This window comes from Xiphophorus hellerii, chromosome 3 (assembly GCF_003331165.1).
Source record: "Xiphophorus hellerii strain 12219 chromosome 3, Xiphophorus_hellerii-4.1, whole genome shotgun sequence".
Lineage (NCBI taxonomy): Eukaryota > Metazoa > Chordata > Actinopteri > Cyprinodontiformes > Poeciliidae > Xiphophorus > Xiphophorus hellerii.
This window is the reverse complement of record NC_045674.1, coordinates 2,119,998-2,144,906: the sequence shown is the minus strand read 5'-3', so window position 1 is coordinate 2,144,906 and position 24,909 is coordinate 2,119,998. Positions and strand designations below refer to the sequence as shown.

At 36.9% G+C, this 24,909-nt stretch overlaps 1 protein-coding gene across 1 annotated transcript in view; it reads right to left on the bottom strand.

Annotated features, from left to right (window-relative positions):
• The window catches only part of pear1 (platelet endothelial aggregation receptor 1), a 62,688-nt gene that overhangs the window by 23,977 nt on the left and 13,802 nt on the right, over window positions 1-24,909 (bottom strand). Inside the window, exons 2-4 of the mRNA XM_032559623.1 lie at window positions 4,894-5,004; window positions 3,252-3,353; window positions 3,072-3,172 (exon numbers count right to left, since the gene is read on the bottom strand). Coding sequence (XP_032415514.1) covers window positions 3,072-3,172; window positions 3,252-3,353; window positions 4,894-5,000 — 310 coding nt within the window. The 5' untranslated portion in view covers window positions 5,001-5,004. The remainder of the gene's footprint in view (window positions 1-3,071; window positions 3,173-3,251; window positions 3,354-4,893; window positions 5,005-24,909) is intronic.

Genomic DNA, 24,909 nt, shown 5'->3' with positions numbered 1-24,909 from the left:
TCACTGGTTTACAAAAGCCAATCTGATTGGTCTGTGGGAACACGGTGGTGGCAGCATCATGCTATGAAAGGTTTGGACAAATGGCAGAAGCAGAGTTTTAATAGTTTTGGGTTTTTCATTAGAGTTTAGATTTATTTTATTGTGACTTTTTGTATAATCTTTGGAAAATGTTCGACTTTTTAAATCCAGAAATTTTCAGGTTTTTTTCTAGAATATTTCTGAGATTAATCAAAAAATTTTTAGCTTTTTTTTTAGCAAATTTTCAACTTTTCAAACTTCAAATTTCAAAGTTTTTGTCAAGATTTCTGAGATCAATGTCACGATTTATGAATTTTCTTTTAGCAGAAAAGTACTTTTTTTTATCTACAATGGCCCTAACACGAGCTCATAAATTCACGTTTGAGAGCTTGTTTGTTTTATCAAGATAAAACTAACTTAGAAAATAACTTTTCAGTAAGATATAGGAACTTGTTTTAAGTCAATAATTCCTTAAAATTGCTTGTTCTATTGACAGACTATTAATAACAAGACATTTTCCCATGTTATAAGTGAATTAATGGAACTAGCAATATAATGTCTGAAAATGTGAAATGTGCTAAAAATATAATTTGTTATTATTTTTATTATTAGCTAGAAGACATATCCAGATTTATAAATAGAGTTGTACAACTTAAATAAAAATAAAACTTTATCTATAAACAATTATTATATTATCTGCTAATTATAATTACTATTATTTTATTGCATTCCGAATGATAGATTTACTTTCAGAATTTGATGCTTCTGTGTTTTTTTTATTTTTGTAACTCAATGATGCCACAATAATCTAAATTGTGTAATCATTGTGTTTTAGGATTTTTTGGGGGCTATTTTTTATTTATTTTTTTTACCATCTGCAAAGAATCTTCTGCCACAGCTAATATGTAGAAAACCTGCATAAACATAACTGTGTGGGAGTTGTGCCCCTCTTTACCCCCCTTTTGGCTACGGCCCTGGAAGAAAAGCTCTCTGCTTTGAAAAAGTCCTGAATCAAAACCTGAGCTTTGCAAGCGTTGAAGCTCCAGTCCTTAAACTCTCAAAGATGCTTAGCTGACAAAATCTGGGTGATTTACGTGTAAAGAAAGCCAAACTCACTTGATATGTTTTAGTTTGAATTTCTGAAGCTTTGGTGAAAATCAAACCCATAATTTGGCTTATTTATGTCCCACAAACTGCTCCAGTTCACAGTGGGGGAAAAAGAAGCAGCTTTCGATGAAAATGAGATGTTTCAGTGAAAAACCACAACAGCCATGAGCAGTTTGCTGTTCCAGCTAATTACTGCAGTGTTGAGTGTTTTCCAACAGTCTCATCAACATCCAGATTCAGGACACAGAATGATTCTCATCCATTAGCAGAGAAATCAAAAAAGCTGCTCTGATGGCAAAGTGGAAAATGTTCAAGGCTATTATTAGAACCCATTTGGGAATAAGTTCAGAAGGAGGGAATAATTTGTGCTTGTACCCGATCACAGGACAGAGAGGAAAACAATCTGTTTCCTGCTGACATTAAAAATATTTACAACACTTAAAAAAACCACTGTAGGCCACTTTGTAGCTTTTATGGAGTTAAAGTTGCTGCTTTTTAAAATCAACAAGTAACCTAATCTGACGGAGCTGCTGGAGCTGTTTCATAAAGAGGAACTGATACAAGCACACACTCACCAGTCCATCCAGGATTTTGCAATTGTTTTTGTGGTTATTTGCAATCAAACTCACAGATTTCTGGTGCTAATTTAGAAATATTTGCAAGGAATTTTGCTATATTTGTGCTTAAATGTGACTTTTTGTTACAAAACGAACGACAACTTGAGATCAAGCTAGGCTGAGAAGTAGAAAGAAGAAACACCACGACCAGCTAATTTTGATATAAAAGCTAATCCTAATTAACTTAATGGCGTGCGTTAAGGTTAAGCGACATGCTGGTGATGTTAGCATAGTAGCTAACATTAGCTTTTCAGCTAATTTTGACCTAGAAGCTAAAGTGAAGAGACTAAATGCAGAGTGATTACATGGCACTGATAGCCCACATGCTATTTACATAATTAATGTCAACATTAGCATTTTAGCTAGCTATAGCTTTAACATGGGTTTTTTTCATACTACATGGCTTTAGCTTTTTAGCTAATTTTAGTTTATAAACTGCTGTGACTTTACAGTTTAGCTTTTTAAGCAGTCTTCTGCATCTATTATTTTCTGTCATTTGTAATTTATATTTTAGAAAAAAAAAGGTGAAAAAAATCCATTGAAATCGGATCTAGTTTTAAAAAGTATGAGATTTTATTTTCAAGTCACACTGCCCAGCCCAAAAGAAAAAGAGAGTTACTGTTAGCCAACATCTGACTGATAGCATTTACATTAATATTAGCTTTAACATGTTTTTTTATACTGAAAGGAGTATGTTAGTTTAGGGCAACATACTAGTCATAGGCTTCATGCTAATGTTAGCATCTGAGCTAAAATGAGATCATGTTAGCTAATTTTAAATAAAAGCTAATCCTAACTGACTTAATAGCATGCACGTGGAAAACTCCATCTAAGGCTAAATACCGGCATGAGACCAACAGTCGACAAGTACTTTGAGGGAAAATAGAAAATAATTTTGAAGAGAAAGTTCAAGAGGATGTGAAACCTGTCTTGAACTCTCTCAAGAGGGGTTTCTATTTACAGCATTTTAGTTTCTCAGCTAGTTTTGACCTAAAAGCTAAAGTGAACAGACTAAATGCAGATTATTGGTCAACATGCCAGTCATAGCTGGCATGCTATTGACAGAATTAATGTCAACATTAGCATTTTAGCTCATTTTAGCTTTTATGTTTTTTTTTCACACTGCATTTTAGCATTTTAGCTCATGAACTGCTGGGACATTACGGTTTGACAGAGCTCTTCTCTGATTAGTTTCTGTCATTTGTAATTTATTTATTGCAAGAAAAGAAACAAGGGGGGGAAAATTAAAATCTGGTTTGAAAGAAATCAGAGATTTTATTTTTAAGTTTGCGTTGGCGTTACATGAAGAAGAGTAAAAGTTCCACTCACGAACACATCGGCCTCCGCTCTCATAGTAGCCTGGACAGCAGTGGTACCGCCTGCGGTACTCGGTCTTCACCGCCTGCCTGTACGCCGTTTTATAGGTGATCCTGAAAGATTCCCACAGTCAGTCAGACAAGAAGCTCGGGCAAAAAGACAGTCGGTCAGGGGCAGGAGGCGAGTCAGAACCTGTGACGGGAGCATCTGTACGACGTCCGGGGGTCCGAGCACGGCTCCTCCGTCACATGGTCGTAGGGGTGAGAGTAGGACTCCTTCACCGAGGTGGTGTAGCTGAAAAGCAGAAAAACAATCAGAAAATGTGATTAAAGAAGCAGTCAGGGTTAACTAAGGAGCTATGAGGTGGAAAAGTCTGCCATTTTAATCCCCTGCTGCGCCTTACAGAGAGCTAATAAATAATGCAGATGCTGTAATTTTTCTCAAAATGTCAAAACTGGTGAACAGACTTCAGGTTCAGACGTTTATGTCCCAAAAGATTCACTGTTGTCCTGATTCTGATGATCCAGTTGTCACGCCTTAACCTCAACCGGAAAATATTCACTTAAAGGGGAAAATGTATCCACATCTGTTGGTTAAATTAGGGGCAAAACGTCTGACACGATTCCCAGATGGGCAACACCAAATGATTTTGATGATCCTCATTTGTGGCTTTAAAAGGAATAATTCAATAACCTCCAGGATGGATTTTCAGAAAATGTTCTTCGAGCAGTAAATCAGATCCATCGTCACGCCTGGAGGGGTGTTTTATTTACGCTTCAGCCCATTAAAAAGTCATGGAGGAGAGGTTAACAAAAATAAACCTGTCTCTCATATAAAATGAGAATATTTTTATAAAATTTATTATTAATGGAGGTTATGTTGTAAGTTATGTTGTGTGACAGCATATCAGGGCCATTATAGAACAAGAGGAAACAAGAGTTTCCAAAAATAATCAAAAAAATTTCAGATTAATCTCAGAAATTTTTGATTTTTTTTCTTGCAAATTTCTGATTTTTGGGGCTCCGAAATTTTCTTTCTTTCTCAAGAAAATTTCTTAGATTAAATTCAAAATGACTGACGTTTCTTGGTGGAAAAGTCCTCTTGTTTTCTATCTAGATTTCCAAAAGTCGAACATTTGCTTGAAAATCTCTTTTTGGAGAATTGAATTTAGAATTTTTAAAATTGAATTTTCCAGGCAGAAACTTTGAAATTTCTGAGTTCAAAGGTCAAAAACGTTTGACTTTGAAACTCATACGCTTATTAGTCTTTTTCTGTAAAATTCCTCAGATTAAGATGAACATTTCTCAACTATTTTTTCTAACAAATTTTCAACTTTTCAAACTCATAAATTTCCTTTTTTTTTGTAAAATTTATGACATTCTCAAAATTTCAGTTTTTTCTTTCAAATCTCTGCGTTTTGGAGTTTGGAAATGTCATGGTTTCTAGAAATGTTTCTAATTTCTATATTTTTTGAAATTCAGTTTTGAAAGTTAAACATTTTTGACTTTCCTTGTTTCTTAGAAAACATCTGATATGGAAGTATTTTAGTGGAAACTTTCTCCTCTTTTTTTTAATCTATTATATCCACAACTTGGATTTTTGGAGTTTGGAAAGTTGAAAAACATTTGACTTTCAACATCAGAAACTTTCAAGAAAGAAATTAAATGTGAGTTCAGTGAAGAGGGAGATGTAAAGGAGGCCTTTTCAAGGTCAAAGTCTTGGAGTTCATTAAAGATAAATGATCAAACCCCCATTGGAAACTTGCAGCTCAGTAATGGTGAAAACCAGCAGCCGTGCAGAGCGAGTGTAAACATGCCGGTGCGTTTGGCCTCACCTCTCCCACAGGCTGCACACGTTGGGGTCTCTGGGGTCCAGGGAGCTGCTCAGTCCAATCAGGAAGCCAAAAAGCTGCAGGACTGCAGAGGAGCTCAAAGCCTGCATGGTCCTGAGGGGCGAATGAAAGCAGAGACGCTCAGAGACGACTGCAAAACCGCTCCGCTGTGGACAGTACGAGGTGAAAACAGGTTTCATGGTTTTAACAGATCCTGCGTTATTTTCAGGCTGCAATACGAAACGTTAATGTCCCTCAATGATCGATTTAAACGAAGATAATCCCTGGAAAAGTTACAACTTTCTGCAGTCTGTCAATAAGTTGGAGGAAACTTTCACTCAGCAGTGACCAGAGTTTGGTAGTAACTAGTAACTAGTTACATTTACTCAGTTACATTTGCTTAAGTAACTTTTTGAAAACACTTTAATGTGTTTTACTTTTTGCTTTTACTTTGGTAACTTTATTATAAAGTATCGCTATTCTTTTTTGAGTGAAATTTTTGGATCCTCTACGAACTGTGAGCAACTTCACTTAATGAAGAACAAACATGTTTTAACCAAAAATTCACCAGACACATCGTCACGGCAACAAACGTTACTGGACTGAATTATCGCGATAAACAATAATATTGTTTCAAAACCATTTTCAAATAATGACATAATAATAATTCATTCTCAAATATTAATAAACATTAAATTACAATGAACATTTAACACTGGAATTGGAAGACATTTAAATATCCAAAATAAATAAATAAAACAACAAAAAGTTGTCTGGTTCTTTTGTCTCAACTAGCTCCTTTCAATGAAGGATAATTTTGTTTACAGAAACGTCATAATTCTGAAGACTTTATTCATCCAGTTTCTGGTAGAGAAAGAGAAAAACGATAAATTATGCATTTGGAAATTATAGAGTTTGTTGTAATTTATTATGTGATTAATTGGTTTATTGCTTATAGTTGAATAAAAAACGAGAATGTTTCTCGGGTTTCCAAAGTCAAACATTTTCCACTTTTGAAATTCCAGAAATTTCTTTATTTAAAAAATTTCTGACAATCTCCAAAAATTACTCCAGCAATTTTATTACTTTTGTTGCTCTGAAATTTTCTTGTTTTTCTGAACAAAATTTCTGAGATTAATCTGAAAATATTGTTTTTTTCTTGCAAATTTGAGACTTTTCTAGTTCAGAAGTTGCTTTGTTTCTTCTAGGAAATTTCTAAGCCCTAATATGACCCGCTTATATATTGAAAACTTTATCCGCCATATTGCCTCTCCCTGCTTTTACCTGAGTAGCAACATGTTGAAGTCGTGCTGATCGTCTGAGTAAAATGTTTTACGAACTCGGAGTGACTCAGGATGGAAAATATCCCCAACTGCAGATCTGCAGTCACGCTTTCGGTTTTAATTGACCATGATTAACAGTTCTCTCTCTGTGTGTGATTAATGGAAAGGTTTATTGTACATTGGTTTTGTTTACCAACAATATAAAGTTAAGGCTGCCCTCCTGACTATAAATGAAGTTAATAAAAGTGGTGCAGAGGAGCCAGAAACAAACGCAGCCCCCAAAACGTAAAGCTGAGGCTCAGCCGCCACAAGAAAAAATTAGAGAAAGAAAGAAAAAGGACCGGACTGCAGAAATGCGACTCCCAGCATCATTCTGACCCCTCTGCACCAGAGCCGAGGGGCCGCCGCGCTGCACAAACATCTGGATCTGATCAGGGAGCCAGCCAAGCACAGCAGCCCAGCGCAGGGACTCTGTCGGGCTCTCAGGGAGCAGCAGGGAGCGCAGCTTTCCCGAAACATGTTCCCCCATCATATTCTAACATACCCATCATATTTGACCATATTCCATAATATTCTGTCATAATATTCCATCAAGTTTGATCATAATCCAACATGTTCCATAATATTCCATCATAATCCACCATGTTCCATAATATTCCATCGTAATCCACCATATTCCATAATATTCCATTATAATCCACCATATTCCATAATATTCCACCATGTTCCATCATAATATTCCACCATTTTCCATCATAATCCACCATAATCCAATATGTTCCATCATATTCCATCATAATCTATCATATTCAAACATACCCATCATATTTTACCATATTCTATCATCGTGTTTGATCATATTCCATTATGTTTGATCATAATCCACCATATTCCATAATATTCCATCATAATCCACCGTATTCTATAATATTCCATCATAATCCACTGTATTCCATAATATTCCATCATAATCCACCGTATTCTATAATATTCTATCATAATCCACCGTATTCCATAATATTCCATCATAATCCAACATATTCCATCATAATCCAACATATTCCATAATATTCCATCATAATCCAACATATTCCATCATAATCCAACATATTCCATCATAATCCAACATATTCCGTCATGTACCATCAACATATTTTGATATTTATTTTGAGTTTAAATATTTTCTGGTATTTCTTCACAATAATTTGGTAAAGAAACCAAATGTATCATCATTATATCAATAAATGGAACCATTTTAAAGCTGCAGTATGTAACTTTTGTCAAAAATATGTTTTTTTACATATTTGTTAAAACTTTCTACATGTTTATGAGACAGATAATCTGTGAAAAGATTGATCCCCGAAGTTGTTTGCTGATCGATCATTAAGCAATTTAATCATTTTTTCCTACATTTTAACATTTAAAGCTGAAAATTGCCCATTTAGAAACATTTTGAAAGGCATTTCATTCTTTTCCTAAATATATAAATGCTAGCAGATTACCGTCTGCACGTTGCCAGGCATGTTTCTGAACACATGCATGTTATCCAGATGGAAACAAAAGCTTAGGCTGGTAGACATTAACTTCTAATTAGGTTCTTTCATGCTTGGATTGGGCCACGGAAAGACGTCGCTGTTCCTCAGCAGCCTGGACAGTAGAAGGATCGTAAAAAACACGATCCGATTCGACCGTAAAGCTCCACGGATGCAAAACTACACCGCCTGAACCGCGTCCAGAAAGGCTGTGTTGCCATGGCGATCACTGTGAGACACTTCCTGATGTATCTGGACCGACTCAAGGATGAAAAAATCCAAAAATTACCTCAAATTAAAGTGGCATCTTGACAGCAAATGTTTAGATGTAGAGCTCTTTTTGATGTTTTCACCATAAACAATCAATTTTGTGCAATATTTACGTTGTAGGAACTTGAAAAGTGTTTGACTATAATAATTCATCGTATAAAAGTGTTGTTTTAGCTAATTAACTCCAGTAACTAACAGAATTACATTAATAATCTGTTTAATCTAAAAAAAAAAAAAATGTTAATTTTGCACAGCAGTGAAATGTAAAGAGCACAGTATAAAGTATGTTTCATATTTTCAAAAACAAATGATAGTTTTACCAGTATTTGGATGCCATATTACCATATTATGACTATTACAATATTGTTATTGTATTGTTATTATACTCACATATTGATGGTATAAAAGTGATTCGGTTTGATAGTTTCCAAAGGTTTCTGTGAATTTTACAAAATATTTATGTTTTCCACTTTACAGTGTGATTTTTATGTAAACTTTATGGCCGTTTTTTTTTACAGTGTATGAACATGAAAGCGGATAGAAAGAAAAAGCTTCAGTTCGCCTTTAACATGGAAAAACAACCTTTTCTGCGATTCGCTGATTGCTTTGAAAGAAAGCACCGTGTTTTTTCTGTTTCCAGCCTGTCCTGTGCTGATATGATGGAGAGTCGTTTTAAAGTCGGGTAATTTTTTCCAAACTGCTTCGGGAATCGTCGTCGCAGCAGCTCGGAAAATGTTGGCGAAGGTTTTGGGAATAAACTTCATGGTTCACTTCATAGCTTTTATAGACGCACAAATATTTTAACACAAACCCTCGATGTTTTTTCTAACCAAACCCACGACTTTTATTAAGCAACAACAACAAAAACGAAGAACGAATTAAAAATAGTCTGTGGTTTTAGATTTGTTTTCTGATGTTTTCTGCTTGTTTTATCTCTGCTCCTTCTCACTACATCAACACTTTTGTTTATTAAACTAAACTTTTCTCTAATTTCCTTCCTGAGCTTGAATTGAGATGAATCCTTCTGCCTCCTCTCTGACCTTTGACCTCCTGACACAAACTGTGACTTATTGATAAGCAATCGCTCCAGATTAGTGTTTCCTGATCTTTACCTCCAGTGCAGCTTCAACACTTTTTGACATTTCCTCCAGTTTTTTGGTTACGAAACGATTAAACTAGCTGGATCATGAAAGGCCGCCTCCCCGCGCTGCAGTTTACGTCTCGTACATCAGATCTTTTGTTTGTGGAGGAACATTTTCCCTTCCTGCTCCACGCACATGTTTACATTTAGAGCAACTCTGCCTGGAAAAAGCTGGGAAAATTTTCTGAAACCAGAGGAAAATTTGCCTGTGGCTTGATGAATAATTTATGGCTTTAATATTTGCAAAGTCAGTGGTTCAATTCCCAGCAGACGCGTTGAAAAAAATGTTTATTTTAAGAATCATTTCATGTTTGTTTATTTTAGGATGGAGTCAGACGGCAGTCGCAGAGATCAGGAACTAATTCTCACTGATTCGTTCAGCTAACATATAAAACAAATAAAACAGCATTTAGATCCAGTTTTGTAATATTTTTCAATCTGTCACCTAACTCTGAATTACAACTTACTTCATGGTCTGAATACTTAAGTAAACTCGTTAAAACCAGTGGAGATAAAAACTTAATGGCAGAATTAACTTAACCACTTTATATCTAAATCTAAATGGAGAACCAGTTTAAATTAAACTCATGCAGTTCAAAACCAAGGAAACAAAATAACTTTAAAACACGGAGTACAGAGGCTTTAGATAAAATATCTGCTGCATTCTCTGTTTTTAAACTTTTTCAAACAATTTTCCTATTTTTTTATATTATGTCATCGTTGCACTCAATTCATTCATTAAAGCGTTTTGTGTTTTTTGACACCAAAAGCAGGCAGTTTGTCATGTTACTCAGTTGCATGGAGGTTTTAACTAAAATATCTGCTGTGTTGTTTGTAATTTCAAACGTTTTTGAATGTAAAAATATTTTAAATGTCCACCTTTCATTCATCCTATTATCTAACTGCAGCATTAATTTGATGATTTCTAAACACTGGAGCCGTTTTTCAGTCTCTGCATGTAGTTTGCATGTTCTTCCTGTTGTATCCAACTTTCTGACAGCCAAATCAGTTTGTAATATAAATTTATGTGAGTTTATTCAGTTGTATTTTGTATGTTTTCATGGCGCATATCTGAAGGTGTTTGCTGATATTCAGGCAGCCACAGATGAAATGTGGTGATGAATCATAAGCAGATCAGCTCGTGGTCCAGTGACTGTGGTCCGGGTTTTCGGTTCTTTGTGGTTCTGACTCAACAGGAATGTTGTTCGTCACAAAACTCTTAACCACAGACAGCATTCACTGATCTACCACAGCGTCACGCCTGTTTCCCATCAACCACTGGGGCTCATCTGCCGAGGGTCAGGGAGTCCAAAACCGGCTGTCCAGAAACCAATCAATCAATCAATGAAGTTGATTTCACATTTCAGCAGCAAGGTAGTTCAAACTAATTTACATCATAAAAATATACGAAAATACAAAATTATCAAAACTTGAAGCGTTACATTTTGCCAAGATCGTCCCACATCAGAATGATGATTAATGTTTCATTTATAATGTTTATAATTTAAAAGTAACTCTAAACAGGTGAGTCTTTAGATTCAGAGGAACTCAGTGTTTCAGCTGGTTTTTAGTTTTCTGGAAGTTTGTTCCAGATTTGTGTTGCATAGAAGCTGAATGCTGCTTCCCATGTTTGGTTCTGGTTCTGGGGATGCAGAGCAGAACCAGAACCAGAACCTGAGCGGTCTGGAGGGTTGATACAACAGCAGCAGATCTTTCATGTGGTGCTAAACCGTTCAGTGATTTATAAACTAACATCAGTATTTTAAAGTCTATTCTCTGGGCTACAGGGATCCAGTGGAAGAACTGCAGAACTGGGTGATGTGCTCCATCTTCCTGGTTTTAGTCAGAATGCCAGCAGCAGCGTTCTGGATCAGCAGCAGCTGGAGGATTGACTTTTTTAGTCAAACTTGTAAAAAGCTGTTGCAGTAATCAGTGCGACTAACGATAAACGCATGAATGAGTTTCTCTAGATCTTATTGGGACATTAGTCCTTTAATCCTGGAAATATTCTTCAGGTGATAGAAGGTCGACTTTATAACTGTCTTTATGTGGCTCTGAAGGTTCAGGTCTGAGTCCAGATTTCTGCCTGATCCAGCAACAGACTGACAAATATCAGCATCTGATTGGTTCAGATGCTGCGTGATTTACCCCAACAGAAAATTTCCAGGAAAACAATTCTGAGCAATTGACAATTTCTGCACTCCAAAAGTCAGAAATCTTTGATTTTTTAAAACTTTCCTAAAGTCTTTTTCTTGAAAATTTCTGAGATTAATTTCAAACTTTTTTTTTTCTAGCAAATTTTAAACTTTTCAAGCTCTGAAATATCCAAGTTGTTTTTTTGTTCTTTTTTTTCCGAGAAAATCTTGGCAATTTAGTTTAAATATCTATCAGAGACAGGTTATATGTCCCTCTTAAAATCCCTGTGTTGGTCTTTTTAAAGCTGCAGTCGAAGTTTTTGTTTCACTTCAGAAATAATAGATCAGTACAAAAATGTTCAGTTTAAAGCTGCAGTACGTAACTTATTAAAACTATATATATTTTTAAATATGTGTCAGAACCGTCCCCATGTTGTGACTGTATGGTACGAGTCAGACAATCGGAGAAATGATGGAGCTCCCAATTCCTCAGTGCTACCTAGAATCAACCAATCAGAGACAGGAGGCGGGTCTTAGCGCTGTCAATCACCCTCCGGGTGTCTCTGCTGCTAGCAGATCCTGTTGTGAATGCTAAGGCTAGTTAGCAATAATGACGGCTAAGCAATATTTCTGTAATGGTGTATTTCTTCAGACGGTGGAGGAAATCGATCTTTTCACAGATTATCTGTCTCATACCAAAGTGTCACAAAATGGTGACAGTTTTAACAAACATGTAAAAAAACATATTTATTTATAAAAGTTACACACTGCAGATTTATCTCAGATTGTTCTAAACTGACTAAACACACCAGGGGTGTTCAAACTTTTGACAAAAGTCAAAAGTTTTTATGGGTCAAGAAAAAATAAATAAGTAAAATGAAGCAAATAAAGTAGCCTTATTTGTTTTTGTAGGAAATTGATGTTATTGATTGTATATCTGAACATTTAACGCGATTTTGTACGTTTGCTTTATTAAACAATTTTCAGATTCTTTTGGGCTCGATTGAACAAATTTATTCTCAGTTATTAAAGCAGAATTTGAGTCACTTTCTTTCAAAACACTGGCTTTATTTTGCCAAATTTAATAAATTAGATGAACGCTGATTTGGTTGCAGTGATGTCAGCTTTTCTGTAAAAGTTTGGAGGCGGTAAAAATACGACTATTTTCTGTTTTACGTAACTTTCCCACCTCATGAAAATTATGTCAGCAATAATGATTTGACCCCGATTAAATATAGAAAGCGCCATGACAGAAAATGTCCATACAAACAGAGTTCAGTGGCTGATTATCACTGACTGATGAACTTGTTGGCACGATGAGGACTGCAGCACAAAGCCAGAGATCTTCTGGCTTTGATTAGCGTTTTTTTCTCTCCCACCCGCCGCCAGGACTCAATTCACTGGCTGGCACAACCGCCTGGGAGATTTCTGCCACAAAAACAACGCTTTATAGGAACAGACATGTGGCTTTTATTAAGAGGACTCATCAACTTCAGCCACCACTTCATTGGACTGGGGGTAAATATTTTTCATTACCTTCTCTCTGTTTTAATTGTCCTTTATTAGAAAAGGGCTTCAAACCGCATGGGAATTCTTAAACGCTGAGAAATGGAGCTTAATGAGTGCAGACGGAGTTGTTTTGCAGTCGGCTGGTGTTTGGGTTACCTGCAGAGGTAGGAAGGCGTCTGGAGCTGCAGGTCTTCACACCCACGCTTTGGTTTTTCAAAGAGAAGCAGCTTCTCCAACACTGTTCTGCTGCATGCAGGAGCAGCCATTAAATCCTCTAAAATTCATCCAAAAAGCCTGCAACTCGATGAGGTGTCGCCAACTTTTCCAATCCCTTCTGATGCTTTGAGTCACGCAGTCACACCTCCACAGAGTTTGGCTTCAGATCGGTGAAAAGCCTCAATTGTAGCGGCTTTGGGGTATTTTTAGACTCGTTAAGTGATGAAAACAGCAGGGCAGTCTCGCTTTGATGTGGCTTTATAAACCAATAGAAAATGAGCGAATAACCACACACACACACACGCCCCCACCCCCCCACACACACACAGAAATGTGTTGAAACATTCAAACAAGCTCCAAACATTCAGTCTTAACATGGACTGATGGCGAATTTTCATGTTGTTGAGACGATTACACTTCAAACAAAGCTATTTTTACACTGCAAAACACAAAATCCTCCCAAGTATTTTTGGTTTAGTTGGTTTAACATTTGAAATAAGGCAAAAATAACTCACAAGTAACTTATCAGTAAGATATAAGAACTTATTGTAAGTCAGTACTTCTTTAATATTGAGGAAAACATTCTAGTTCAACTGGAATATTATTTCACCTATAATGTACAAAAAATATCTTGTTGTAGGTGAAATAATCTGCTAATGGAAGTACAACTTTTCCATAAATATTAAGGACATTTTTACTTAAAACCAGCTCATGTTAATTGCTGGAAACTTACTTGTAAGTTAGTTTTGTCTTATTTCAAGTGCTATAAGAACAATAAAAATTAGACCAAAAATCTCTGAAAGATTTTGTATTTTTCAGTGTAGTGTCTGTCGGAAATGTTGTTTATGTCAAACTGAATCTGATTCTGCCCAAGTCGAAAGTGTTTACGCACACAGCCGAGTCTGAATGTGACAATCTGTCCAGAACTGCACAAAAGATATCCCACTAATGTTGAAAAAGCACAATTTCCTTATCCATTAAATAAGAAACATGATTAAAATCATATTTGAATAAGTTTTTTCATGCAATAAGTCATTTATAAACATGCAGCACCATGACCCTAACCCCTTCCTGTTGTCTTCTTTGTCGTTTCCACCAGTAGTAACATCCTGTTGTTGGTTATGTGACTGCTGTGAAGCAAAAAAAGTGTTTCCATTGCAGTTTTAATTGCAGCTGAAAAACCACCTCATCCTCTAACAAAACATTTTATCAAAAAATGTTTTTAAATGAATCAAATTTTTTTCATAATTCCAATTTGCACAAATATGTGACGGTGTGTAACTTTTATGTCACGCTGCTACTTTAACAATCATTTTTCTTCTCTGTGGTGCATTTTGTGAAATTGCGTTTCTGTATTTTTTTCTCCATGGTTGCCGTTGGTAACCATCAGGAAGTCCTTTGCACTGATTGTTGAATGAGGGCAGAATCTGAGTTGAGGCTCAGCTCTATTTATAAAGCGGAAATCGCTTCCTGGTGTTTTTGCGTTTGGTATTTATAAATCTGGATTTTCTTTGGTGGGCATCTTTTGGCTTTTGGTCACACGTAGAGTTTCAGTATAGATCCTACACAATGTTTAATGAATGAGACCCCAAGTCCTTGAAATAAACACCGAAGGAGCTCATCAAACAGCTGCATGTTTTACCAAAATTAGCCTCTTCCATCTCTCACATCTTCACCCAAACAAGCCAAACCGAGGCTGAACTTGATTTAGATGAAGTTCTGGTTTTGCACGCTTTCTCTGCTGCAGTCTGATGCATTCCTCATGTGAAATGGTTGGACGACTTCTGGGGCTTTAAGCCTGAAAACATCAAAAATGAGCAGAGAACTCAAATGTTTAGTCTTAAATATGATTCATTATACAAAATAAACCATTTTGCCTCATCGCCTGGTTTTCTAAGTTTGTTGTGCAATAATAAATACGTCAGGCTTTTACTCTCATTTAATGATCATAACCAAAAAAATCTATTTTGTAATCATAAAAACAACATTAGATGATACTTAAAAAATAGTATAAACTATTTAAAAAGTTTATACCAAACTGCCTTTGCAGTAAAACCTACATAAAAACATAAGAGATTACTTTTACCAACTTATATTAGAGAAATTATTCTATAAATAACTGTTAAACTGTTAAATATGGTCATAATTGCACAAAGTAGATTTATTGTGTCAAAATTTAAAAAGAAATTGTGAGTTACTTTGTAAATGCATGAACTGGGATGAATTGGTCTGATGTAACTTGAGTTTGAAGTAGTGATGCTGATTTCAGGAAACATTTTCCATTGATGGAAAAAAACAATATTGATGTTTTAAAAAGAATAATTTAAATTCTAAAATGAAACCTTGGAGTCGATCAATATTTATATAAACTCTAAGTAGAGTTTATATAATTAGATCTGAACTGGACCAGTTTACCTGGTAATCTGTCCTGAGATTATATTCGTTGTAATTTGGCCTCATTCAAATAAAAATAAGAAAATCTAAAGAGCAAATCTGAGATTACCAATCCCATTTAATCTCATTCTGTGACATAAATACTGCAAAAATGTTTAAATTGAATTAGTTTTATCTCATTTTTAACACTGTTTGTATTGTAGAGCCAGAGTGAGAGGGATTGGTAATCTCAAATTAGCTCTTTAATTGCAACTAAACTCATTTTTATTTAAATTATTCTGCACATATTTTAAAAACAAACCTTCTCCTCTGACAACTGAGAAACAAAGAGGGAAATATTTCTAAGACACTAAAACGTTTGTTCTTATTGAATTATTCATTCTTTCATAATTTCCCTTAGATCAATAAGATCTTATTGTCCAATGATTAGTAAGGAAAATGGTCTGTCTAATACCTTGAAGGCAGATTGGAATGAAAAATAAAACATGGAATAAATCTAGTTTATTCTCCTTGCAATGAAAAGTTATTCATAAAAAAAACTTTTTCATTAGAACTGTTCGTACTGTCCCATTATTTTTATTTTCAGTCGTAAAAACTAGAACGCTGAACCGCCTCCAAAAAATAACACCTGTTCCGTCGACTTTTCATATGAACTACAGAGCATCTTTCTTTCATTTCGCTCAGATTTTTCTCAAATAAAACAGAAACTTTCCAGCAAGTCAAACAAACACGTCAGCAAAACTGGTCAGTGTTAAAAAAATTCCTGTTATGAGCGGATAAAAGAGGCTTTTTCTGAGTCTGAATTAAAACAATAAAACCTCTGACATTCAGCGCAGCAAAGCAAATGTCACCGGTGAAACTGTTTCCAATCCTTCTCACCACAGATTTCTGTTTGCTCTGTACGTTTCTGCACAGCTTCGGCGCTAATTAGGGAAGAAAATATTAGTCACAGGCTGGAGAGAAATGTTCAACAGGAAAGAAAATGAAACTGAGTGGAAGAACAAGAATTAGTCGAGGTGTTGTGAGGAAAGCAGAAAGAAGCCGAAATACCAGCTGGGATTAAAGTTCATTTATATGTCAGACTCAGAGCAAATCATTATTTTGAAAGATTTAAACATATTTTCCTTTTTCTTCAAAGCTTCTGCAATTAATAACCAGAAACCTTTAAATGCTTTTTCTCTTTGAACTGGTTAAAAACTCCTAAAATGGACAGTGTGACCCAAATAGTGGAGGTGAAATATTGCCGACCTTTCTCTCCTCCGGAGTTATGAAAATGTTAACTGCATCTGCAGTGATTCTCTGGATTGAAAGTTGGTCTGTGCTTCCATGGAAAGAAGCAACCTGCAGAGCAGTAATGCGCCACATAAATCCAGTCTTTATAGGATAATGAATAAAAAGCTTGACGAGGATGAAAAACAACTTATTTCACAGATTTACCAAGTCGTTGTGTTAATTTATTACTCAAAAGGAAAATACAGTGGAAAAAAGCACAAATGGAAAAGAGTTATGGTTATAAGACAAAATGGGTCGTTTATCTGAGCCAACATGGCGTCTCTGAGCCAACATGGCGTCTCTGAGCCAACATGGCGTCTCTGATGGACGTTAATTATCTCCTAAAGAGAACAGTGTGTGAATTCAGACAAAATCCCTTCTCAATTTTTCCTAATTGCCAATTGGAAATGCTATTCTGACCTTGAAATAAACACCGCTATTAATATCTGTATCAATATTGACATTGACAAAAATCCAGATAGGTTATCAGTGACAGTGTTTCTGATCCATAAGGGCTGATCTATTCAGTGTATTGCTACGTTTTGCACCCTAAGTGAAAATGAGTCCAAGATATTGAACCTCTTGCGTTTGTCAGTTTCTTTATTCTTCATTTTACCTGGATGTTTTGCTCCTACTTGCTCTGACTGAACCAACCCAGGTTGTGTTGTTTTCACATGTTTGACCAAACATGTATTAATCTGTTCTGTACTGGTGCAAAGTTATCAAATTAATTTGTAATTCAATACATTTATGTCTGTGTTTTAAAAAAAGAAACTTTTTAAGTCAGTTCTGGTCTGACTGATCGGTATCAGTCGATACTGAACCTCAGGTTTCTCTGTCGTTGCAGCCCAGTTACTAGTGGCGTTCCACAGGGGTCAAAACTTGGTTCCATCCTTTTCTCAATTCTTATTGATAAAATAGAAAAATCTGCTGCAGATGACTTTATTCACCTCTATGTCGATGACACAATCCTTCATTTAAGATAACTCTAGCTAATCATAATAAACAACCAACTAATGCCTTTAAATATAGATATCAATTGTTCTTTTATCATCTTTTCCATTTCAAATTGACAAGATAATTTTTAGAATATATTTTTCATCTCATTTTATTGGAAACTACTTTTTCTACATAATTTCCACATGCTACAGAAATCAAAACATGGCTAGCTGGCTCTGATTGGCTGTTTCTGACCGGGCTGAGTATTTCTGCAGAACACAGGGAGGAGCAGAGGAGATCGATTATTTATCACAGATTATCTGTCTCATGTTGGGACATAGTGAAAGCTTTAATATCTAAAATCTTTTTTTGTTTAAGTTACATGCTGCAGCTTTAAGCAGACGTTCGGTGTGAGAGTTCACTGCAGGTGGAGCAGAAACGGAGCTACGTCTGTGAGACATCACTACCAGGAGCAGCGGTCCAACAGCGGGAGCAGAACCAGCGTCTTTCACCGCCAGCTCAAAGACTTTCATTATTTTTTGGGTTATTTGTTTAGCTTTCTGACTGTGGTTCTGATCCGGGTGAGTGTTGGTAGTCGTACGCTGCTTTACCGGCCGCTCCGGATGTCCTTTTTTTCCTGCAGTGAGCCTCGATGTAGCCAAACTTTGTTAAATTTGTTTTTTAAATATCGTATTAGATTCGTTGTGTTTTGGACGTGCTTCGCCCCCGAGGTAATTTTTTGTCGCAACACAAACATCCCTATTCACTCTCAGGGTGTTGAAGTTCCTCACCACATTGCTTAGGATTTGTTGCCGCGCTTGCGCAGTGTGAAGGAAAGAGACCAGCTGCACACACAGGCTGCGAAGTGAGATACAGGTGATCGGTTTAGGTGATCGGCAACAAGAGACAGTGATCGGTGATCACCGATCATACACTTTCTCACCAAAATCGGCCGATTATGATCAGTGGCCGATCGATCGGCGCACCTCTAGAAGTTTCTACTAAATAAACAAAGTGGAAAAGTTGAGACCAAATGAAAGAAATCGTTTTTACAGTAGAGTTGAGAAACTAGAATAATAACATTTCAAGAAGGACTCTGAAACCAAAGTATCAATCTGGTGCTTATATCAATTTGGGATTAATATTTGGAATTGATCTCCTCATGTTAACCACTAATAGAAATAAAATGTTGGTTGTTTTGAAAATAATAGCAAATTCCCTATGAAAGTAGATATTTTTTAGAATATGATATGTTTACTTTTTTCATTCCATATAACATTTACGTCTGTAATCAAGTTTTATTTAGCTGGACTTGGAGCAATAACATCTTTGTGGATCGTAAACTTGGAGACTCCTGGGAAATGACGATTCTCCATCTTTTTTAAAACACATCAGAAATCCGCAGAGTAAGTTCAAATCATAAATCAGCTTTTTGAAACTCACCACTGCAGTATGCATCGTGTTCTTTACTGGCCGTCCACCACATAATCCACCGGTTTATGTTAATACACAAATCTCTCCCTTTACTTGCAACTGTTGCACTTTTCTTTCTCTGCATACAACACTGAGTTTGTTCCTCAGTTCTGCATCAGGCTGGTTTTTATTTCATTCTGACTGAAAATCCAAAAACTGGGCGTCTTCCTGGCAGATTTTAAAGCTCAGACCATCATTTGCTCCTGTCTCTGTTATCTCTGGCTGCTACTTTGGTTTTAAGAACACCTTTTCTGTGTTCATCAATGTGTGTTAATTTTGTTTTGATGCTTAAAGTGTCTAATTTGCATCATTTTAAATTATGTTTTTGACATCATAATTTGCTCTCCTTCTCCCTCAAATGCCTTTAACCAGACCAAAGACAAAATAAGAAATTTGTTCCTTTTTTTTTGGCCCGGTTAATTAGATGTAGATTAGATTTTTATGGCTGAAATATACTCCTCTTTTTTGTCTAAAATGATCCTAATACTTTGCCGTACAGAGTATTAGGATCTAATACATGTAAAAAATGTATGTAAAAACTAAATCCAGGTAGATTCAGTTGCTTTCAGATCCACTTTTAGCAGCAATAACTTGAAGTATTGGACTTTATCATTCTCTCTTTTTAACTTAAAGCTTTAAAACTGTAGGCCAAACGTTTGTGATTTTAAAGTAAAATGAAATAATGGATTGATAATGTCTGTTATTTGTACAGTTTCTACAGGTTTCATCTTAAAAAAATATTTCAGAAGAGTTTTTCTGGCAGAAATGTTCTCCAACATAAGAGCAAAAAAATCATAGTTTAGATTAAATGTGTTTTCTGACTCAGACATAATTGTAACAGAAGAAAGACATAAATTCATTTCATGGCTCTTTTTTGGTTTTTGCCTTCCTAATGCAGCTGCATGCTGACCTGATTTAATGAACCGCTGGTCCCCAAAGGGACCCAGAACCGGTGGTTAAACTCCATTAAAGTGCCATTAAAATGCAAGAAAACAGAAGTAAACAATTGCTGCAGACATTTTTTTCCAGTAGTTCATAAGAACTAAAGAAAATTTCCTCAAATTGAGAGCGAATCTGAGTGAAAGTAGTGTGGCTCCCTGCCAGCCCTCTGAGGCCCCTGAACTGCAGATCTGATACTTTGTGGCTCCCAACCTGGAAAAACCTCCAGCAGAAGACAAAAGAAATGCAGAGCAGAAGACAGAAATCAGCCAAAACGTTTCCTGACAACCTGCTGGTCACAGTCATCATGATTAAAGCGAAGCTCTGCACCATTTCACTCCCAGCTGCCCTCTGAAGATGTGGAGCTGAGGAGGTTTAAACGATGGCCGACCGATCGGGATCAACACGCAAACCTGAAACTTTCTTCCAGCGCAGTCAACAGCCAAACATCCGCATGAAAAATCTGAAAATCTGCTAAAGAAGAAATCCATTAAGTGGCTCCAGAGCAGAAAAGCTGGAATAAATTCCTACATGTGACACATCGACCACAGCCTCACAATAAACCAGAGCAACTGAGTGGAAGACCCATAATCCTTTGCATCTGGGTTATCGTCTTGGCTCTCAGGACGGATTCTGCAAACCGCTGTGAGGCTGGCACACACTCTCCGGCTGCAGCCATGCTTCACGTCCAGCGGGCGGGGGGCGGGGGCCAGAAAGGGACCCCTAATGAGACTCTGGGGACATGCAGAAAACTCTGCAGAAAGTGCCACACCCAAAAAACAAAAACAAAACAGCCCACTTAACAAGACACACCCACAGATTTAATGACATTTGTCAATTTTCCACATTATTAACCCAAAATGTCAGAGCCTTCATGCTCACGCTGCAGTGTTTATGATGAGGCTTACAGTAAGAGGTGGCACCCAAAGCAGAACCCCCACTCTGGAAAAAAGATCTGAAGTGGAAAAGTTTCAGCCTGAAAGCAGCTGATGTTTTCAGGGGGAGTAGCGTGCCTGACAAACGCAGATCCAGGGGAGGAGGAGGCGCAGAGGCCTTGGCAGGCAGCGTTTCGCTGAGTGAGTGCTGCTATCTGCTAAACTAATGCTGAGAGTTCCTGAACTGCTGGCCTTTTGAACCAGAAAGACTCTCAATCTGCAGTCAAACTCTTCACACACTCACATCCAGCAGGACTCGTTATCTGCGACACCAGCTGCGTTTCCATTCACCTTCAAATGAAACCAACTGGAACTACAGAAATAAATTTACTTAATGGAAACAACAATTTAAAAAAACAGGTTTTTAGCTGTATCTCAATTAGTGTATTTAGCAAAACTGCAATAGGAAAATTTTTTTCGCATCACACAAGTCACATGATCAACAACCGGCTGTTGCTGCTGGCAGAGACGAAGAAGAAGATGATGACAGGACGTGGTTGGAGGATGATGGACGCATGTTTTTTATTGACTTATTGCATGAATAAACTTATTCACATGTGATTTTAATTGTGTTTCTTTTTAAATGGAAATACAAAAATTGCAAAACTGCTTTTCTGACATTAGTGGCATATTGACAAAGTGTGCGCAAAGATTTGTTGATATTCTGCTTTTTTTCTAAACATGTCAGTTTTGAAAAAACTTGTTTCTTTGGCCGCAATCAGTTTATTTTGCAAAACTGCAATGGAAACACCTTTTTTTGCATGATTAACAACCTGATGTTGCTACTGGCGGAAACGACAAAGACGACGACAGGAAGTAACTAGAGGATGACTGCGCAGAATGTTTTTTAATGACTTATCATCTGAACAAACTTATTTTCTTATTTTAATTGTGTTTGCAATTTAAACACAACTGAAATCATAAGTAAATAAAAACAATTTGTGGTTAAGATTGTTCACTCAACAAGTCATGCAATTGTGCAGTTTGACATTTTGAAAATACATTTGCTTCATGGAAACACACCAATTTGGGGAAAAAACGCATTTTTTCAACAAAACGTTTCGGCGCTAGGATGAGGTGTTTTTCTGGCCGCATCAAAATTGGTTTATTTAACAAAACTGCAATGGAAACATTAATTTTGAGTCACAAGTCACATGATCAACAGCTGGTTGTTGCTACTGATGGAAAAAACAAAGAAGACGACAGGAATTGCCCATATAAACTGTCCTGTGGGGAAAAGAAAATCAACTTCACATCAGTTCAAAAGCCTAATTAATAGATTTATAAACACAAAAATATTTATATCCATCATTTCTGTATGTTTTAGTTTTATAAACGCACGATATAGTTCCAGTTAGTTATAGTGATTTTGCCATTAATTACCGTTTTTATTTATTTCAGTTAGAGAAAATCTTTTCAGTTTTCGTCATTTTGTTCGCTCCAGTTATCAGAACCTTGTTTCATGTTGATGCTCCTTTTCTGGTTGAGCTCTGTTTTTCCCGGAGAGCGCCCGGCGACAGAGAGCAGAGCATCCGGAGAGCAGCAGATAGGGTCGCCATGGTAACGCTGTTGTTTGGTGCAGCAGAAAGACTCTGTGTTAAATATTAGATAACAGGAGGAGCTGCAACAAAACCGATCCAAGTCCGGCTGATTCTGTTTAGTTTAAAGAAATGTGCAACTTTGTGAGGAATTTATCCAGCAGCTCATCTGAAGTGGAAGTTCAGCTGGGATTTAACTCCTGGATCCTGTGGGAAAACTTCCTCTTCCTCCCCCAAAGGGAAAAGATTCTCCTTGAGTTTGTCTTGTTGGGGTGTTGGACCAGATTGATGGGAGCTCAGCAGGGCAGGAGGAAGGAGTTCAGCTCCAAACACAAACTTCCTTTAGAGTAACGGGGCATTTCCACTACAGGAACCAGGGGCCAAATATTCACCCCCTTCACTGCAAAAACACAAAAGGATTTTTGGTCTAGTTTCTAGTGCAAATAGTTGTACACTTAAAAAAAGACAAAACTGACTTACAAATAATGTTTGAGAAAGATATAGAAGCTAATTTGAAATAAATAATTCTTACATATTGAATAAAAAAGTACTAGTTCCATTATCAGACTATTTCACAGATTTTGACTTTTGTAATAAGTGAAATAATCTGCCAGTGGAACTAGTTACATGCATAAAACCGTACTAACTCTCCATTTTATTTTTGCCACCGACTCGTTTGAGAATCTGTTTCTATTATAAATGTGTGTAAATCCTTGTCAGTATTCCACTAAAAGAAAACACATTTTTTGTTTCCATTAAAGAAGAAACTCAATTAAAATAAGTTTGTTCACGTAATAAATCATTAAAAAACACAAACACCATCATCCTCCAACTACTTCCTGTTGTCTTCTTCATGGTTTCTGCCAGTGGCGACGTCCGGTTGTTGATTATGTGACTCGCTTGATATGAAAACATTTTTCCGTTGCAGTTTTGCTAAATAAAGCAATTATGATACTGCAAAAAAAAAGTTACTCATCATAGCTGCAAAACGTTTTATTGAATTTTGTGCATTTCCATACCAATTTATTTTTGTGGTTCCAATTGGTGCCATTTTAAGGTGAATGGAAACGCAGCTAGTGACTCCAAATGGATGAGAGTTTGTGAAACGTTTGACCATACGGCCAAAAAAACGTCTCTTCCTTGAGCCAAAACTTTTTATTGGAAAACGATTGTTTTTTTTTTCCAAATTCATGTGTTTCTAGTAAGAAAAATTATTTTCAAACTCTCAGATTATGCAATTATATGGTCAATGGAAACACAGTTACTGTTGAAGATTTTATTCTTCCTAACTCTGCTCTACAAAGACACAATAAGGATGTTGAAAAAACTTTTAAAAACTTCTTGATTTAGAGCAAAAATAACAACTTTTATCAGCAGCAGTTGCCCAACCAGAGAGTTTCTGGGCCAGAAATCAGTGAGTTGGCTTCGCTCTGACTTTTTTAACTCTCGCTGTGATTATCAGGATGAACGGATAACATCATGTGGACCGACCCTTTCTCCAAGCAAACAAACCGATCTCTGAGGCCCAATAATGCAACGCGGGTTAAAAGCGAGCGAGCGGATTTATAACGAGGCTTTTTACGGCTCTCTCTGGGGACTTTGATGAGAAAACAACAAACCAATCTTTGTTTTTTCACTCATTAAGTGTTGGGTTTTTGCAGATGTGTGATGTGATGTGGTTTACTCTGATACTCTGTTGTTTTCTCTCCATCTGGGCCTCTTCTCCCCCTCCGACACGTTTCAGCCTGCAGCTCTGTCTGTCGCGGCGCAAACAGCTGCCTGGTCCTCCGCTCTGCAGAAACCGCAGGCCGGATGGCTGCGGCTCCGCTGGTCAGAGCGCCACAAGAACCCAGAGCGAGATAAATCTCATCGAGCCGCTCACCTTCAGCGCGAGCCGGCCGCTTCACAAACCCAAACTCCAGCAAGCGAGATGGTGGAAAACCCAAAATGGAGGCCCTGGCTGAGGTTTGAGAGGGACATGACCATACGGCGCTGTAATTATATGTGCTCTAATGCTCTGTGGATCACGCTGGCACGAGGATGCACGGAGCTCTTGTAAAATAAAAACACAAGCTGTCCACAAACTGTGACCAAAAACACAGCTTTGCATTGTGCTGCAGACTCACAGAGCGGGAACGGAGCAGAGCGGCTCAGACATTACGGGCCAGCTGCTTGTAAGACAGATTAACGTGTGGGTCAGGGTTCACCACATCAACAGGTTCATCAGAATATCACTGATATAAACCAGCAACCACCAACAGAGTTAGTTTTTACTGCGTTCAGGCATGTAAATGTCATTTATTCACCGATAAAAGCAAAGAACCGAGCCAGATTCAGCTCTCCTTTGGAAGCTGGATAAACGTCCAACATTCAGTCACAGAACCAGACCTGCACAACCTCTCACAGCAACATGTCTGTGATCTACTGGTGAAGGAATACATAG